Raw genomic sequence first — 17,406 nt, 5'->3', positions numbered from 1 at the left:
TACAAAACGCTGCCATTTTCCGTTCAATCTAAATGCTTCAATCGTTCAAGAATTCTCTTTCCCTCTCCCACTAGCCTCCTCTCCCCATCCTCACAATCTACCTTATCAACGATTAAGATCTTGCTCCAGCTGCTCCGCTCATCAAACTGCCACGATGGATATTATTCGCCTTCTCAATCCCGAGATTGACGACGAGACTATGGATGTGCTTGAAAGGCGCAGCCCAGAGGATCGCTCGCTTTTCGCACTTCTTGTGACAAGCGCAGACAGAGACTATGCTACTGAGCCCAAGGCCCTGGAGAAGTTTTTCGCCTACATCAAGGCTGGTCGAGCTCTTGTCGACTCGTTGACGGACTCAGATGTGCCTGTGCAGCAACTGTGTGCTTCGAAGACGCTCATCCGGGCTCTTCATGCGGGATTGGAGCGCGAGTTGGCTCACCTTAATGAGATGGATTATTGATTGGTGAGTGAAATTGTATCCTTGCTCGGGACTGTTCCTCTGATATTCTTCATCTGATAAAGGAGATTTGCATATGTTGCTAATGCTTGGATACAAACAGGTACCGGTCTTGATACCACAGCCACAGTCCTGGAGATGAGCTTTCCATGAAGAGGGTAAGCTCACATGTCTGCAGCATTGGACTTGCTTAGCATGTGAAGAACTCAACTGACGATGGATATTCTGCCTTGACGACTCACTAGCATTCTCGAGGATTGTCTTTCGCCATGTAGGATCCCGTCGGGCATCTGTCTATGAGATGAAATGGTTCGTCATTGAACGGGGGTTCGAACACTGAGGGTTTCTCTCTTTGACGGCTGGAGATAAAGCTTTATGCCACAAGCCAGAATATACAATTTCAAACAATTCTTTTCCCCCATGAGCCCTGGTGGTGTTTTGTTCCATAATAGCCATAACCATTGTACACGTGGAGATAATAGACTTTTCACAAACCTGCAGCGAAGCTTGAGAGCCTCCCACTTGACTGCTGGTGTGCAGGTTGTAGTGGGACCCCAGGCATCGTAACTGTAGGTAGTCATAGAAGAGCGCAAAGTGTTCAGGGCATAGCTTTTCTTAAAAGACGGCTGTGATTTAGGGAGCGGATCGATGCTTTTTCAGTCGGGCTCACTGCCCGTTCCTGGCATTAAATATATGAAAAACAAAAATCTTTATTCCATGTGAAATATTGAAACCCCAATTTAATTGGGCCACTACACCGTTTCATACTCGTTCTCTCATTAGGGGCCGCTTGCGAGATTGCTCACTGAGCCATGTTCAATGCTTGTCGGCTCGGGTCGGTTCGAAAATCGGCTCACTGCAAGGCCATGAAAACGCCCGCTAAAAAGGACTCACCTTGAAACCCCATCAAGCCGCTCAACAATGTGCATTTCTGCACAAGCAGTATATCAAACCTGGACTTGAGCTCTCAAGTATTGAAGAGGAAGAACTCTAATATTTCACAATTTCACGGTGTCCCGTCTCTCTGGTCCATCGCCGTGTCTCCACTGACTTTGATATTGAGCGGTTCCGATCACGGCGGGGCGGATCTGCGGGTCCCCGCTTCCGCTATTGAACGATGCCCCCGTATATGAAGTACAGTGTGTGGCTAGCAACTGGACAGCCGGCAGTAATGATACTCGCTAGTCTTGACAACAATCTCAATCAGACAAGGGGGCTCTAGGAGTATGACTCATTTGATCATAAAGTATGATGGTATTTGGATATAAATTAAGTTGAGAGCATGGCTTGAGAAGTCAAAGCTACATCGCGTCGTTGGAGAGATCAAAGTGCTCCGTGAGGATCAATTGGAAACATCGAACACTTGTGGCTGTTGGTTGAAAGACATCTCTCATCATTTTCAAGGTCGATTGGCCTTGTCATCATCTATATTCACCCATCATGTCTCATCATCAAGATCCATACCTCCAGAGATACCCCGATTCCAAAGGGTATTATGGACAATTCGGCGGAAATCACTACCCCGTCGAGCTTCATCCCGCCCTGCAAGAGCTCGCCAACAGCTACGACAAGCTGCATCAAGATCTAGCGTTTCAAGATGCACTGAAGAGGGCGCGCATCGGTCTACAAGGCCGCCCAACCCCAATCCACCTCCTCGCCAATATTTCCACGGACATCGGCGGCGCGCAGATCTTTGTCAAACGAGAAGATCTGAACCACACGGGAGCCCACAAGATCAACCACTGTGTAGGATTTGCCCTCCTCGCCAAAGCCATGGGCAAGACCAAACTGATTGCCGAAACGGGAGCCGGACAACATGGTGTGGCTCTCGCCACGGCCGCGGCGTTTTTCCGACTCGATTGTGAAATTCACATGGGTGAAGTGGATATTGCAAAACAGAGCTCGAATGTCGGGCGTATTCGATTACTCGGTGGGCGGGTGGTGCCCGCGAATCAGGGCCAGTCCGCCTTGAAAGAAGCGAGTGACTCGGCCTTTCGGGCGTATGTAGAGCAGCATCACACTGCGCTCTATGCGATTGGCTCGGCAATTGGACCGCATCCGTTCCCGAGGATTGTTCGCGACTTCCAAAGTGTCGTGGGACAAGAAGCGCGAGAGCAATGTCTGGATATGATGGGGGATCGTCTCCCTGAGCATGTTATCGCTTGTGTGGCGGGGGGATCGAATGCCATGGGGATGTTCTCGGGCTTTGTGGACGATGCCGAGGTGGTTCTCCACGCGGTAGAGCCACTGGGGGTATCTGAACGATTGGGTGAGCATGCCGCGACTCTTTCTCATGGAAGACCGGGTACGTTGCATGGCGCTCGGTCTGTAGTGTTGCAGAAAGAGGACGATACGCCGGCCGCGGTCTCGTCGATAGCCTCTGGACTGGCGTATCCGGGCGTGGGGCCTGAAATGGCCATGCTTCATGAGATGGATCGGATCTCAGTGACAACTGTGTCCAATGCAGAGGCGATTGAGGCCTTCTATCAACTGAGTCAATTGGAGGGGATCATTCCGGCGTTGGAGAGTGCGCATGCTTTGGCATTTGCCTTTCGTTTGGCCGCCACACGCCCTCCCTCGGAGCGAATTCTAGTCAATCTCTCTGGACGTGGGGACAAGGATGTTGACTTTGTTCTGGACAATCACGGAGTAGGGTCCTCCCAAACACCACAGTAATGAGGAAGAAAAAATTACTTCATTGGAGGGCACTGTGCTACTTGTTTTCCTATCTATCAAATATACAAGACGGCTCGGCACCCTACTCTGGACGCGGGGTTAAATTTGGACATTTTGAAACTTGAATGTATACACAGAGGCTGCCACCGTATATGTGCTTTAATCTGAGCACTGACCCCCTCACGTCAGCCGATTTCGCTTCTTTGATGAGCCAGATCCCCATATGCTCAAATAGACATTTGCTTTTTGTTTTTTGCAAGATGAGTGTCACTCTCTCGGTTGCTTACCGCTCCCTCAAAGCTTGTGCTTATCTAAATGACTGGCTTTCCACCAATCATGTCACGGGTATCCCTCCTCCACGTGACTGTGCCGAGATGCCGAGCGAGCGGAGTCGGTCCTCATGCGACTGGCATCGAGTCCCGTCGCGTTGGCTCCGATGGACTACCGTTGGGCCCGTCAGCCTCTCCCTTGCCCAAACTAGTAAGCCAGGCTCGGTTCAGGCCGCACAGATTGTCCATCCAGGGCTTGGACTCCCATATCCATAGCGAGGCCTAAGCGATGGACACTCCAACAAACGGTGCACCTGTCAAGCTTTTCCGACGCAGCCTATGATGAGGCCCCAGTGACTCCGTGACTGGGATGGTGGAAAAAGGGCGAGTGGAGACGGAGTCTCCAACTCGACCCTCAACAGCAGCACACCGGACTTAACATGCATTTTATCACCGCGTGTGCATGAATCGGAAATCCTCGCACGCGTGGTCGTCGCACTGTTTCTAGACCGCAGAATGGCTCCGGTGTAGGTGGGTAGGGTCGTATAAGTTCTAGACGGCCGGCCCTGGTTTCTAGGTCTGAGGGTCACGGGGGGTTTCGATCATTCTCGGGGTTACATACGCTTGCACATCACATTGGGATGTTTGTTCTTGATGATTACATCTCTCCATCTTGATCTTCTCTAAATTTTCGATGAGAGTCCCATTCATCTCGTCCCTCCCTCTCTGCGCTTCTCCTTCTCCCAAAGCGTCATAGCCGGTAGTTGGTCGCTACGTAACGATGACACGGCCAGTCGGCTCGGACCAACGCTCCCCATCGCCTCATGCAACCTCAGATACCAGCTCGACCGCCAGCAACTCTACATCACTAGTCCGGTCATTATCACAAGAACGAACAACGTCGAGACAAACGTCTCGATCCAAGGTCAAACGGCCGGGTTCATCTCGGGCCCATTCTGCTGCATGCTTGGACGACCATGCAGTCTACCACAACTCCGAAGACAGCGAGAGTCGCGATGAGGAGGAAGATGACACTTCCTTGGACGCGACCAAAATAGAGACGGTCGAGGAAGTCCGAGATGGGATCTTGAATGAGCGAGATGTCGATATAGAGCGAGGTCAGGCTCCTGTGGAAGATCTGGAGAAATCGAGAACTCTGCGGTCGACCAAGTCGCGCCATGGTGGAAAGCTGGTGAGTAGTCTCGCAAACATCAGCATTCTCCGTGGCCTTGGCCTTTCTTTTCCTTTCTTTTCCTTTCCCTCCCTTCTTTCATCCTTTTTGGGGGGGGCGTCATGGCTTGTGCTAAAGTTCTGTCATTAGGTGACGTGGGACGGACCAGATGATCCCGAAAACCCCAAAAATTGGCCCACGCGCAAGAAGTGGGCTGCCACGCTCACAGTCTCACTGTTCACGTTCATGTCGCCCGTTTCATCCTCCATGGTCGCTCCCGCCTTGTCGACCATTGCTGCCCAATTTGATGTTACCGACCAGATTATTTCGCAGCTGACGCTCTCAATCTTCGTTCTCGCCTACGCCGTCGGCCCTCTCATCCTAGGACCTCTGTCGGAGATCTACGGACGGGCAATTGTTCTTCAACTGGCCAATGCGTTTTTCTTGGTCTTCAATATCGGTTGCGCCGTCTCCCAGAACAAGACCCAGCTCATCGTCTGTCGCTTCTTCTCCGGCCTCGGAGGCAGTGCCCCCCTGGCCATTGGTGGCGGTGTTCTCTCCGATTGCTTCAGGGCCGAAGAGCGAGGCAAAAGTATTGCTGTCTACAGTCTTGCTCCCCTTCTTGGACCCGCGCTGGGTCCCGTGGCGGGAGGGTTCATCGCCGAAAATACCTCTTGGCGATGGGTCTTTTACTCGGTGTCCATTGCCGATGCGCTCATCCAATTCATGGGTCTCTTCCTCCTCCGCGAGACCTATGGACCCCGCATCCTCAAAGATCGTGCCACGCGTCTCCGCAAGGAAACGGGTGATCAGTCGTGGAAGACCGAGGCTGAAATGCAGAGACAGACCCTCGCCCAAGTTTTGCGCGGTTCTCTCGTCCGCCCATTCCGTCTTCTGCTCACTCAATCGATTGTCCAGGTCGTCGCATGCTACATGGCCTACATCTACGGGCTCATGTACCTTGTCCTTTCGACCTACCCAGCCCTCTGGACCAGTCAAGAGTATTATCACGAGTCCATCGGCATCGGCGGATTGAATTACATCGCCCTGGGACTCGGCTTTTTCCTCGGCTCCCAAATCTGCGCCCCGCTAAATGATCGGATCTACCGACGACTCAAAGATCGTAACGACGGTGTGGGCCGGCCCGAGTTTCGCGTGCCGCTGATGAGCATCGGTGCACTTTTCGTGCCCGTCGGATTATTCATCTATGGCTGGACCGCGCAAACACACCGGCACTGGATTGCGCCGAACATCGGCACCGTGATCTTCGCCGCGGGGACAATCATCTCGTTTCAGTGTATGCAGACCTACATAGTCGATGCGTATACGCGGTTTGCCGCCAGCGCACTGGCGGCGTCTTCGTTTCTGCGCTCGCTGGCCGGATTCGGGTTCCCCCTGTTCGCACCGTATATGTATGAAAAGTTGCATTATGGATGGGGCAATAGTGTGTTGGCGTTGATCTCAATTGCGATCGGGTTTCCAGCGCCGTTTTTCTTGTGGAAATTTGGCCAGGCGCTGAGGAAGAAGAGCACGTATGCTGCGGGGTGAATTGGAACCTTGGCGGGGGCGAACGTCCACTCCACTGCGATGGATGACTCCTGAATTGCAGCATGCGATGGTTATACCGTAGACTTCCATCGGTAATGACAGATTTATGACACACTGCCCTTTTGAGCTTTCATTTCCACATATGTGCTAGACGATGGAGAGCAAGAGTCAGAAAGGGCAAACAGGCGATATTTGCAGAGAGACTTCGCCACAGCCATAGTTCCCCCCCCCCCCCCCCCCCCCCCCCCACCCCCCTTTATCTCATGAGAACAACCGTTGACGCTAGACTTCTAATTTGTAATACCACTCTCCTTGTGACCGTGCTTCTAGTGAAAAACAAAAGTATTAGTCAATCCCTACTCACACCGTGACCAGCCCCAACTGGCGTTCCAATATAAAACCGGAATAACGTCTTACCTGCATCCGGGTATACTTCACACCCACATTGATTCCTGCCGGAACACTATACGGAACCGGACTAGTGTAGTTATACGTGGGCTGCATACCCTTGTACGTCTTCTTGACGAGATCCAGAATCCCATGGCCCGCAGAGCAGCGCTCCTGCGTGGTGGGAACAGGCCACTGCGAAATAAACTCTGTGTGGGAGCCATCCGACAATGGGCCGGGAGAAGTCTGATTCAAGTAATCATTTGCGTCGATGGCGTTAATGTCCACTTCCCAATTGACGTAGCCGGTCTTTTCAGCGACCAGGTTGAACAAGTTGGCGCCGCAGTCCCAGCGTCCCAGCGACGGGAGACCCCAGTTTGCGCTGAGGGAGGCGATGACGGAGTAGTGGGTGTAAAAAGTATCGTCTTTGGTGCCCTGGAGGTGTTTGGGGATGGCCCCACCGAGGAGAATGGAGTAGACGCGGTTGGATTGCTTGTAGGTGGACGTTTCGTCGAAAGTGATCAGGATGAGGGTGTCTTTGGTGAAGTATTTGTTTTTCAGGAGCGGGGTCATGAAGCGGGTGAGAAAGGTGCCGGCGACATTGATGTTCGTGTCGTGGGCGTCGTTGGTCATGTTCGGGGTGATGAACATGTGTTGGGGGAGACGTTCGTGCTGGACGTCCTCGTAAAACGTGGTGAAGTTTTTGATTTGACGGGGTCGTACGGCGTCGTTGGTGACCGAGTCGAAGAGCACGAGGGGGTTGTGCTTGCGCACGTAGCGGTTGGGTCCTGAAGTAGGGTAGCGGAAACCCTGGTAGCCTGTAATTCAGTCCAAAAATGAGAAATTTGGCGTTTCGTGTCGATTTTCCGATTATTGGAGCCTCTGTGGGAAAGAGATGCCGGGTCTGACGTACCTGCGTAGGGCATGTCTTCTTGATACTCGCCCCAGGACACGCGTTTGGTGTCAAACAGATCGGCGATGGTGGAGACATTGGCGGGAATCTGATGCCAGGCGTCATTGTCCATGCCGAAATCATCACCGGCAGCCGAAGCGCAGTAATTGGGCTCGGACGGATGGGTGACGGCAAAGTAGTTGGTCAGGAGAATTCCTTCTTTGGCCAGAGCTTGAAAGTTTGCATTGGCCGCCGTGGTGTCGAAATCCTAGCATGCGGTTTTTAGTGGCAATTCTTTGATTTTGCCAAGTTTCCTGAAGACCCGGTCACCACTCACAGTGTTCTCAATCCAGATGTTGACAAATCGGTCGAATGCGACACCCTTGACATTCGAGACGGGCGAGAATGGGAGGACCGAGTTTCGAGCAGCCTCAATCTCAGCCGCAGTGGGATACTCGACGGACGAGGTCTCCGCAGCAGCCAGAGCCAGACAGCTGGCAACGGCGAAGAGACTCTTCTTGGTGAACATGGCCGTGTGGAAGTCGGCTCTCGATTCTTTGTCACGGTGACTTGACCTACTGACTACTTTGGAACTGATGAAATGTTGCCGTTCAGCTCTGTGTATATCCTCCGTCATCTGAGAAACAGCCCGCCTTCTTATATCTCGAATAGCTCGCGCAGTGCGGGTCCACAGTCAAGGGATGGAGGCGTACTCGCCACTCATACATGCAGGAATGCACCGCACTCAGACTCTCTTTCTCCAGTCTTCTCATCGCTTAGTGAATACGACCGTGTCGTCCCGGGTGAATCTGCAGCCACACACACTCCACCACCAACGGGGCTGATCGATTTAGGTCGCCAGGCACGTTGCATTCCCCCTCCGATTGACTGGTCAGCAGGAGTGATCGTGTGCTTTTCGTCAAGACCGCACGGTCCCTGCAATGCTTCACAAGGCAAGGATCGGAGGAAGCTTGACCCTTCTTGGACGGGATCTCACGATATCACCACCTGCAGGGGGGGGGACTTGTGAAGGGGTCATTGGTGGGAATGGTGTGGAGCGTTGGAGCTGCCGTAGTGCCGTGCCGCCGGTGGAGCTCGGAGGACCCAAACGGTGTGTGCCTGAAGCACGTTGCGCCTCGATGATTCCTGACTGGTCCGAGACGATCAGGATGTCGAGGGCTGAAGATATCTGGACCAGGTGCACACCTCGCGTGGAAGAAGTTTAAAATCTTGATTCGATGTCAAACTTCTAGACCATCCCAAGGCCGGATGTGTGTGCTGCAAGAGTGGGATTTGTGTGGAGAGGTGAGGTGTGCGACTCGATGTGGAGGTTAAGCCTTCTGCCAAGGCAAGTCAAGCCATGCACAGCATCCAAGCCCGCCTTGATATTATTTGCCTGCGGATCTTTTCACATAATACCGGGCACAGATCTGAAAAGGCCACCAACTCAGCGTAGAAGGGGTGCCATATGCTCCATCTGCGGCCTTTCGCCAAGTATGTATGCACGAAGGTACGTTGTGAGACTAGTCTAGTTCCAGAGTTACACTGAACGTGGAGAATCCCTACCGAGTGGTGAATAGCCGAGGCACAGTCCTGAACAACGATATAGTACAGTGTCTTCGATAGTTGCAGGTGATTCTGATCTCCACCATTGCGACGTTAAATCCCCTACTCTGATGATGGTTGCTAAATGCATTTCGACAGCCTCTAAACTGCCTCCGTCTCTCCCGACCCAGAAAGCGTGCGTTTTTGCTCATCAGTCAGGCGAACAAATCTCTTCACAACACACTAACATAGAAAGCTGCTCCGGCTAAAGGCGGAATTTGCAAGCCTGATGATGGTTTGCGCTCTGCAGGGCATGCGGGCAAAGTACTCGGTTCCAGATTGATCACCCTGACCTGGAGCCCACACCACGACCATCAACTCTCAGCATGACATCTTGTTGCAAGGCTCCTGCCGTTTTTCAATCATGCAACAAACTTTTCTGTTGCATTATCTCTGAGCACCGAGGCACTGATTGACTGCGCACCGAGACCTGACTAGAGGGACCCAATGCCGTCGTTTCACCAGTCGATAAGCAGTCTTGGCATTGATTGCCACCGTGGAGTCGACGGTTTGGGCCATTCCCGTCATGTGGCCATCATACGGCAAAGACTTACGGCTCTCGGAATTTCGTCATGATTGATCGCTTTTGGTTCACGGTCTGCTCGAAAACCGTCGTAAAAAGACAGGTGATCGATATGGGATTGAACGTGCTTTTCGGGATCCGGAGCCATTTTACTCGTTTTCGCCCTACGGACAAGTTCCGCCGTGGGTGTGTTTCGCACGGTCGCATCATGATTATATGCCCACGGCTTTTCCCGAGTCTGACATGGTACACAGGCAGTATGAGGAATTTAGTTCTCAGGGAGCCCATTCTGCATTAGCACAGTCGAGGGAACCTGGTGCGAAAGAGGGCCAGAGGATGCCTATTGGCAGTGCAGGTCCTACGGCAGGATCAAGAATCCAGGGCGCAGAAAAAGAACGTGAGCGAGACATGAGATGGCTTGGCTTGACTGATTCCATGCTACATCAATCCTCGAATGAGACTCACAGGAGCCCGGAGCCCTCCAATGACCACCACGAACCGCTCAGGTTCGGCGACAGCGGTGATCATGTCTGGCTTTCCCAAAAGGCTGGAGAACCGGGCAAAATAGACTTTGGCTTACCCCACACCCGACACGAAAGTCGGGCAACGTTGCTTATCAGCTCCCCCGAATCTTCTTCAAAAGTTCCACTCAGCGCTCACTTGGTCACTCTTTCCTTTGCTCTTCCGCCCCCCATGCGCGATGCCGCCTGAACGACAGCCGCGCACACAGCGCATCGTGCGCGTCCGCACCGGATGTTGGTCCTGTCGTCGCCGCAAGAAGAAGTGCGATGAGACCCGTCCGATCTGTGCGGGCTGTAGGCGGAACGATCTTCAGTGCGAGTGGCCTTTGAATGCGTGTGAGAGGAGGGTCTCGAGTCCGGCACACGGTGCCCTGGGGCCTTTCTCCACTGACCGACGGACAAGCTATGCTGGTTCGATCGAAGACCTCAACGGGATGCAATTACCCGTCAGCCCAATGTCTGCGCGCCATTCATCCGCGTCGTCGAGCGCGGGCCTTTCCACGATCGTCGAGGAGCAGCTAGCACAGACCCAGGTACAGGCTCAGGCCCAGGCCCAGGTACAGACACAAGTATCAGCTCCGACGCCAGTTCCCGTGCCTGAAGAGGTTATCGATAGCCGCGAGAATACCTCGGGCGAGAATGAAAACGCCACTCCCACTAGTCTAGCTGTGGGTCATGTCCTACCGAGGACCATGTCCATGTTACCTGGATATGATCCCGAGAGCTATGGCCTATTGTCGCATTATCTTTCCAATACGGCCGACGTCATGGCCAACGGGACTACGCCTATCAATCCATTTCTGGTCCAGATTGTACCGCTGGCATTCAGTAGCGATTTACTGCTGCAGCTCGTCATCGCTCAAAGTGCTGCGCATCGCGCCTTTCGACGAAGGGACGATTCTGACGCGGTGGCAAGTTCGCATTATACCAAAGCTATTCAATTATTTCGGCACGGTGTGAGCGACTTTATTGAGGGCAAGGAGTCAAATCCGTTGATGTTGTTGGTAGGAGCATTGCTCATGTGCTTCACAGAGGTAAGCACTGCGTTGATCCCTCGGGGTGTAATCGTATCACATGGGACTTGCCCACTAATCGGATCACGATAGACGGCAAAAGGTGACATGACCGGCACGGTCTTTGATCACTTATCCGCCGCGCACACTCTTCTCGTGAAGCTGCTCGAACAAAGTGACACGGCTGTCCCACGAGAGCTCAAAAACTTTGTCATTGAGTACTACGTCTACACCGCGACTGTCAGCATGATCTCCATCGATGCGCGTCTCAGTGGTCAGCTCTTTTTAAATTTTGACCTCGAGCAACGCGCTCGGGAAATCTTACGGACGCAATATGTGGGCAATCTGTGTGGCTGCTGGCTCGAATTGCTTCTACTGATCCCATGCATATTCGATCTGGGACGTCAATGGATGATGGAAGATGCCCCATCCACCTTGCCGACAGCCGATGACCTCGCCATGTTCGCGTCGATTCAAGCTCAAGTTCTGCGCTGGTCGCCATACTCGTTTGTTGATCCCGAAGTTTACTTAGCCGGTCTAGTGTTTCAACAAGCCATGCTCATCTACCTATATACCTCGGTCGGTGGCTATACTTACGCTCCGGACGGAATGTATCGAGGCCTCGTTCAGACCGCAGTCACGGAAACACTATCTTACCTGGACAAGATCTCACCACAAGCTCGAATCAACTCCGGACTTTGTTGGCCGATTGCCGTGGTTGGCTCGTGTCTGGAACAGCCCGAGCAGCGGGAATCGATGCGGGCACGATTGACGGCAATGGTGAGCCATTTTGGATTGGGGAATATGCAGCGCACCCAGCTACTTCTTGAGGCCATGTGGGAGTTGCGCCCGGCTGATGCAGGGCCCTGGAACATCTGTCGCACCATGCAGGCAAAACAGATCTGGATTTCCTTTGCGTGATCTCGAGGCTGTTTGCAAGCACCAAAAAAAGGAATAACCAAGAGTCCGACCTTAGTGGATAGTCTTGAACAGTTCAGGATCTGACACGTGAACGGATCGGCCCGCGTGTAAGGTGGTATCCTTTGCCGCTCTCCCTGTTGTCTTGAACAATATCCTCGCTGTTCCTGCGATCTCGAGAATCTAAGCGGGATGATCTCAAGATGGACTTTGTGGAGATGTGTCTTTGATGAATGTCCATCCCAAACAGCCTGACCGCTTGCTTCTCTTGGTAACCCTCACGGGTACATGCTACAACGGGGAAGACTTGCCCTCGAATGGTATACGAAACAGTGCCCTGAAGAGTGATCTGCAAGACTCTTCCAGGCCCTCGGAGGCATGCCACTAGCAGTCGTCTGCACGACAAATTTCTTGGGCTGCATTAGTCATTTGGGTACTTGGAAGCTCTTTTTTCCCCTTCAAAGCCCCCCACTGGCGACGAGGGACCACCGAAACTTGTTGCGGATTTGCAAACACACGGACTCACGACATGCAGTCTCCCGACGGGTGGTCTTGGCCCGTATGTGCAGGCCAGCAACCGCATGGTTCAAGTCACCCGTTTGAATGAGCAAATATCATCGCCCCTCGGGGCAGTATAGGGGTGTCTCAGTCCCAACAACAATTGACCTCACGAGGCCCAGATCATGGGATTCAGCATGCAGTTACGACCTTTCAACCCATCTGTCGCCAAAAGTTCGCAGTTCCAGCAATTGGAATGACTGAATTGATACATCCTCTCACTGCGTCTTCATTTGGTCGGGGGGGGGGGGGGGGGGGGGGGGCAAGGAGGGATTGATTGACTGAGGAATTTCGCGAGACAACCACCGCAATCATCATTCCAATTTTGAGCTGGGCTCTTCAATTAGTTTGACATGCCAATGCCATTTTAGCATGGCTCTCGGGAGATCTTATCGGGCACCCGTGGACTTGTGGTTCATGATTCATAGCTCTATCGATCTCGACGACTCGAACTGGTTTAAAAAAAGGGGTTATCATGACGAGATGATGATAGCCACGACGGAGGTACGGAGGTGAAAAAAAGAAATATATTCCATCTTCATCAGTGCCATACCCATATACAGCGCATAGTTCAATGTCCTTTAAGATTAGTGTAGAACTGTACGTACGTCCTGGACGAATCGATGGAAACCGAAAGATTCATCCAGACTCATCCAGACGTTCATCGAAGATATCGTCTTTCAAGTTTTCAATTCATATCAGGAACTTCCAGTCTGGTGGATCTACTTCTACATCCACGGGCAATCTCGACTTTGAGCTTAGTATACTTTCATATGTATACACATCCAATAAAAGTCCATTATATAAGTATCTATTCGCACAGTGGTAACAATCTTTCATTCCTACCTACCTACCTAGGTACCAGGGCTACTGCTCACTCCATCCACCCATCCTTCCACCTCAACTTGTCCCAATACACACTCTTACATGGATACCCCTGACGAGCCCAATCCCCCCGAATATACAACTACCTACAATCATATAAAACTTACATAAACACCCATCCCAATCCCAGGCTGAAACATAACCATCACCCATATCGACCTTGATCTTGATCTTAACCTTGTCCTTATCCCACACCAGCCCAACCATCCACGTGACCCATCCAACCTGGAACCCTCTTTTTCTCCAGCGATTCTATCACGTGGTTACAGCGCGGTCTCGGACCGCGATAATGTGGGGCGGGGAAGCGGCAGAGTGTGATTGGGTAAGGTTTTCTTCAGTTATTAAGTAGTCTCTAATAGTCTGCTGGAGATGTCATTTGGTTACTTCTATCCGTCAGTATTCATTATAGACTTGTATACTTGTATCAGGCCGAGGGGCTATCGGGCTATACTATCCGGTGGTAGATAGGATGGGGTAGAGGGATAAAAGGGGGAGAGAGAGGATAAAAGGGCTACAGCCTGAAGGAGATTTATGTGCGTATGTGCGTATGTATCTAGGCTTGATATTGGGGTTAAAGGCGAGGAGACTGATTTTATGACAATGCAGTTATGAGTGGGTTTCGAGAATGATTGAATGGATTATAAGAAATGAGGTGGCTATGTAGTAAGCGTTGTAGGGAGATGGTTGGTTCGCGGCCGGGGGATAGTTGGATTTGATGGATGCGCAGGTAGGCGTGATATCCTCTTACTTTTGGGTCTCAGGTATCTAATGAAAAGGTGAGCGAAAGTATAGTGATTCAATGCTTATGATTGGATGCCTATAGGTAGGTGGCTAGAGGTACTTTGGCAATTCTCGTCCGCTTGGGAAGTAGCGTAGTATCGTTGACGTTACCAACCTTGTAAGAAAGAAAATGGGCCGGCGCGCGCATGTCACAAAGGTAGAGAAGGGTCTTGGTAGTGTAAAGCTACTAGTTTTATTGTTACCCTGTCCAGGTACACAATGAATCGATTCGAAATCTGTTTACAAACAATATCATTCCCTCGTGATGGTATATCTATTTATGATTCGTCAAAGAGATCGTACATTTCACGCATTCTTGATGTGGTAGCTCTTCAGTTTGACGAATCCATCGTATCCACGAGGGCCAAGAGTGCAGCCCAATCCTGACATTTTCCAGCCGGTCCAGGAAAGGTCCTGTCAAAGAGTCATTAGTATGTTTGCATCCTTTTATTTGACGATGGAGGAGATACAAGCAGGGATTGGGGGGGGGGGGGGGGCCAAAAACATACCGGAGCAGGATAATCGCAACGGTTGATAAACACGGTGCCGGCTTCAATCTGATCAATGATTTCCTCCCCACGAGCGATATCCTTGGTCCACACGCTCGCGGTCAGGCCGTAATCACTGTCATTCATCAGTGCAACCGCTTCCTCGTCGCTGGAGACCTTCATAATGGGCATGACGGGCCCAAAGGTCTCTTCCCGCATGGTGAGCATATCGTGGTTGACATTAGTCAAGACAACGGGAGCGACAAAGTTGCCCTTTTGGCTAGTCTGAGCGAGAGAGAACGACTCGTTCTGGGGTGTGGCGTTGATAGCACCCTTCTTGAGAGCGTCGTCGACGTGGGATTGAATTTTCTCCTTGGCGATTGCGGATACAACCGGGCCAGTAGTGGTGGTTTGGTCCAGGGGATCACCCAGTTTATATCTAATGTCCCGTGTGTCAGAAAGTCTGTGCAGATCTTTTCTCCCTCGGTCCGGTCGAACTATTCGGTTGACTTACCCCTTCAGTTCTTCCTGCACACAGCGAACGAATTCGTCATATACCTTCTCATGCACATAAACCCGCTCGACGGAGCAGCAGCTCTGACCAGAGTTAAACACTGCTCCATCCACCAAGTTCTCGGCCACGCTCTTGACATCGACGTCGGGGCGAACGTATGCGGGGTCATTACCGCCCAACTCCAAATGCACAGGCTTCACTTGCTTGGCAGTAGCCTCTCTGAGACGAATACCGCCCGCAGTAGATCCGGTGAAAGACACGGATTGGATTTCTGGAATCTGAGCGATTTGGTCAAGAACATCCAAGCTTCCAATCTGCAGAACTTGAAGGACATCCTTGGGCAGACCAGCCTCGTTGAAAGCCTCGGCTAGCCTTTGACCGAAGATGGGGACTTGAGGTGATGGACGCAGGAGGACAGTGTTTCCAGCAAGAAGCGCGGGGACGAGAGCATTGACGGTGGTGAGGTAAGGGTACTGTCGAGGCCGTATCAGTATATCTGCTTCTCAATTGCCATTTCGGCAAACCTCTGATGAGGGGTCATCTTACATTCCAGGCAGAAGCGACCAGGACCGTTCCGACGGGAACTTGCTTGACCATACGTCGGAAGCCCTCCTGTGGCTCACCCGGAAGGTCAGCCAGGCTCTCCTTGGCAATCTTGATCATGTGTTCGGCACGGAGAGCGGCAGTCTTGATCTCTCCGGCACAATAGCGAATGGGCCTGCCCATTTGGATAGTCAACTCTTTGGCTAATTCATCGATGCGAGAGTCGATGATCTGAAGAGCACGCTTGACGATGGAGATGCGTTCCTCCAGGCTCACGGTACGCCATGATTGAAACGCCTGTTTGGAGGTGATGGCGATCTTGCGAGCTTCCTCGACAGACGTTCCAGGCTGGTCGAAGATGATCTCGTGGGTCGCCGGATTAATTGTTCGAATTTGGTTGGACATTGTGTAGAAGATGGTTCGGGTTTAAAATGGATTGAGTTAAAGAGAGTGATCAAGAGATCGAAGCTGTTTCAAGTCCCTCTGCTTGCTCGAGAAGTTGCAAGGGAGCTCTGGGAGGGGCATGACGGAATTTATGTGGTCCCGCCGCTTATCGCGCTCTTCGTTAGGACTCTCCGCCCTATCGCCACATTCCCCGCCGAGCGCTTAAGCAGGCGGTTCAGGACGAGAAGGCGCTCTACTGGACCCCTCAAGGCCGGCATGAAAGAGTGACTTGCCGTGGAAATACGCAACGAGGATTGATGTACACGTGATATTCGTGGATACTAGTCGATTAAATATACCCAATCTATGAGGTGGCCTCGGCAAGGAACTTGATAATTTCAGTCGCCAAAAACTCTCCATCATGATGCTTGCCCGCCCGAGAGGCTCCGTCCTGATAAAGCTCATCGTTGAAAACGCCGCTCTGATGCCGGGCCTGCAGCACCTGCGACATGATGAACTCGGTAAATTCGGGATGCGCCTGTACACTCCAGATTCTCTGGGGCTGATACAGACCCTGGATCTCGCATCGTGGACTAGATCCCAGGTTCACACATCCCTTGGGGACTTCGTGAACGACATCCCGATGCATTTGCTGAAGATACTGGAAGGAAAAGAAAAATTGTCAGAAAAGAGATGTACAGGGGGAAACACTCGTAGCAATCAAATCGTAAGAGTAAACTGACCAGCTTGTCTTTCCCAAAGATGCGCTTTCCCGTATCGGTCAAGTTGATCTCGTCCACCGAGATCTCCCAGCCATGATCACCACGGCCGACACGAGCACCCAGAGCCCGGGCAATGATCTGATGACCGAAGCAGATTCCCACCACGGGCTTCTTATGTTGCTCAAGAACCCCCCGGACATACTCTGTCAGACTGAGGATCCAGGGATCATCGGAAAAAGAATCATGTTCTGCCAGCTGCGAATGAGAATCTAGTTCTGGAACACACTACTTCCCCGCAAGGAATCGAAGAGTTCAAAACTTACTACTGCCAGACAGAAGAAAAGCATCGTACTTGTTCGGATCAGGATACACTGGATTATCCACGACATGCCACTTGCTGATCTCCGCCAACTCCACCCCTGAATCCGGGGATGCCTCTAGTCCCTTCTTCAGCAAGCGCTCAAAGATCTCTCCATAGCCGCCGAGTCGCTCCGTCACGGGTGGAATGGGTGTGTCGCATTCCAAAACGGCGATGCGAAGTGCGCGAGTCAT

At 52.0% G+C, this 17,406-nt stretch overlaps 7 protein-coding genes across 7 annotated transcripts; 4 read left to right on the top strand and 3 right to left on the bottom strand.

Moving 5' to 3' along the window:
• Nucleotides 1-154: 154 nt before the first annotated feature.
• On the top strand, nucleotides 155-460 carry POX_g09269 (uncharacterized protein; the record flags this gene model as incomplete). The annotated part of the gene is made up of 1 exon (XM_050118026.1): nucleotides 155-460. The coding sequence occupies one exon, from the start codon at nucleotides 155-157 to the stop codon at nucleotides 458-460; it is 306 nt and encodes a 101-aa protein (XP_049966170.1).
• A 1,437-nt stretch (nucleotides 461-1,897) lies between these two features.
• POX_g09268 (Tryptophan synthase beta chain 1) lies at nucleotides 1,898-3,133 on the top strand (the record flags this gene model as incomplete). The annotated part of the gene is made up of 1 exon (XM_050118025.1): nucleotides 1,898-3,133. The coding sequence occupies one exon, from the start codon at nucleotides 1,898-1,900 to the stop codon at nucleotides 3,131-3,133; it is 1,236 nt and encodes a 411-aa protein (XP_049966169.1).
• A 1,050-nt stretch (nucleotides 3,134-4,183) lies between these two features.
• POX_g09267 (Efflux pump vrtL) lies at nucleotides 4,184-6,121 on the top strand (the record flags this gene model as incomplete). The annotated part of the gene is made up of 2 exons (XM_050118024.1): nucleotides 4,184-4,594; nucleotides 4,724-6,121. 2 exons carry the CDS (start codon nucleotides 4,184-4,186, stop codon nucleotides 6,119-6,121), a joined length of 1,809 nt encoding a protein of 602 aa, XP_049966168.1.
• Nucleotides 6,122-6,411: 290 nt separating this feature from the next.
• POX_g09266 (Phosphate-repressible acid phosphatase) lies at nucleotides 6,412-7,929 on the bottom strand (the record flags this gene model as incomplete). Its single annotated transcript, XM_050118023.1, has 4 exons — nucleotides 6,412-6,447; nucleotides 6,539-7,326; nucleotides 7,422-7,668; nucleotides 7,738-7,929. 4 exons carry the CDS (start codon nucleotides 7,927-7,929, stop codon nucleotides 6,412-6,414), a joined length of 1,263 nt encoding a protein of 420 aa, XP_049966167.1.
• Nucleotides 7,930-10,228: 2,299 nt separating this feature from the next.
• On the top strand, nucleotides 10,229-11,983 carry POX_g09265 (uncharacterized protein; the record flags this gene model as incomplete). Its single annotated transcript, XM_050118022.1, has 2 exons — nucleotides 10,229-11,083; nucleotides 11,156-11,983. 2 exons carry the CDS (start codon nucleotides 10,229-10,231, stop codon nucleotides 11,981-11,983), a joined length of 1,683 nt encoding a protein of 560 aa, XP_049966166.1.
• A 2,526-nt stretch (nucleotides 11,984-14,509) lies between these two features.
• Nucleotides 14,510-16,153, bottom strand: POX_g09264 (uncharacterized protein; the record flags this gene model as incomplete). The annotated part of the gene is made up of 4 exons (XM_050118021.1): nucleotides 14,510-14,617; nucleotides 14,713-15,130; nucleotides 15,206-15,678; nucleotides 15,752-16,153. The coding sequence occupies 4 exons, from the start codon at nucleotides 16,151-16,153 to the stop codon at nucleotides 14,510-14,512; spliced, it is 1,401 nt and encodes a 466-aa protein (XP_049966165.1).
• A 343-nt stretch (nucleotides 16,154-16,496) lies between these two features.
• Nucleotides 16,497-17,406, bottom strand: POX_g09263 (uncharacterized protein; the record flags this gene model as incomplete). The annotated part of the gene is made up of 3 exons (XM_050118020.1): nucleotides 16,497-16,793; nucleotides 16,876-17,102; nucleotides 17,178-17,406. 3 exons carry the CDS (start codon nucleotides 17,404-17,406, stop codon nucleotides 16,497-16,499), a joined length of 753 nt encoding a protein of 250 aa, XP_049966164.1.

Source organism: Penicillium oxalicum, chromosome VII (assembly GCF_001723175.1).
Source record: "Penicillium oxalicum strain HP7-1 chromosome VII, whole genome shotgun sequence".
Taxonomy (NCBI): domain Eukaryota; kingdom Fungi; phylum Ascomycota; class Eurotiomycetes; order Eurotiales; family Aspergillaceae; genus Penicillium; species Penicillium oxalicum.
This window is presented reverse-complemented; position numbering and strand designations above follow the sequence as displayed.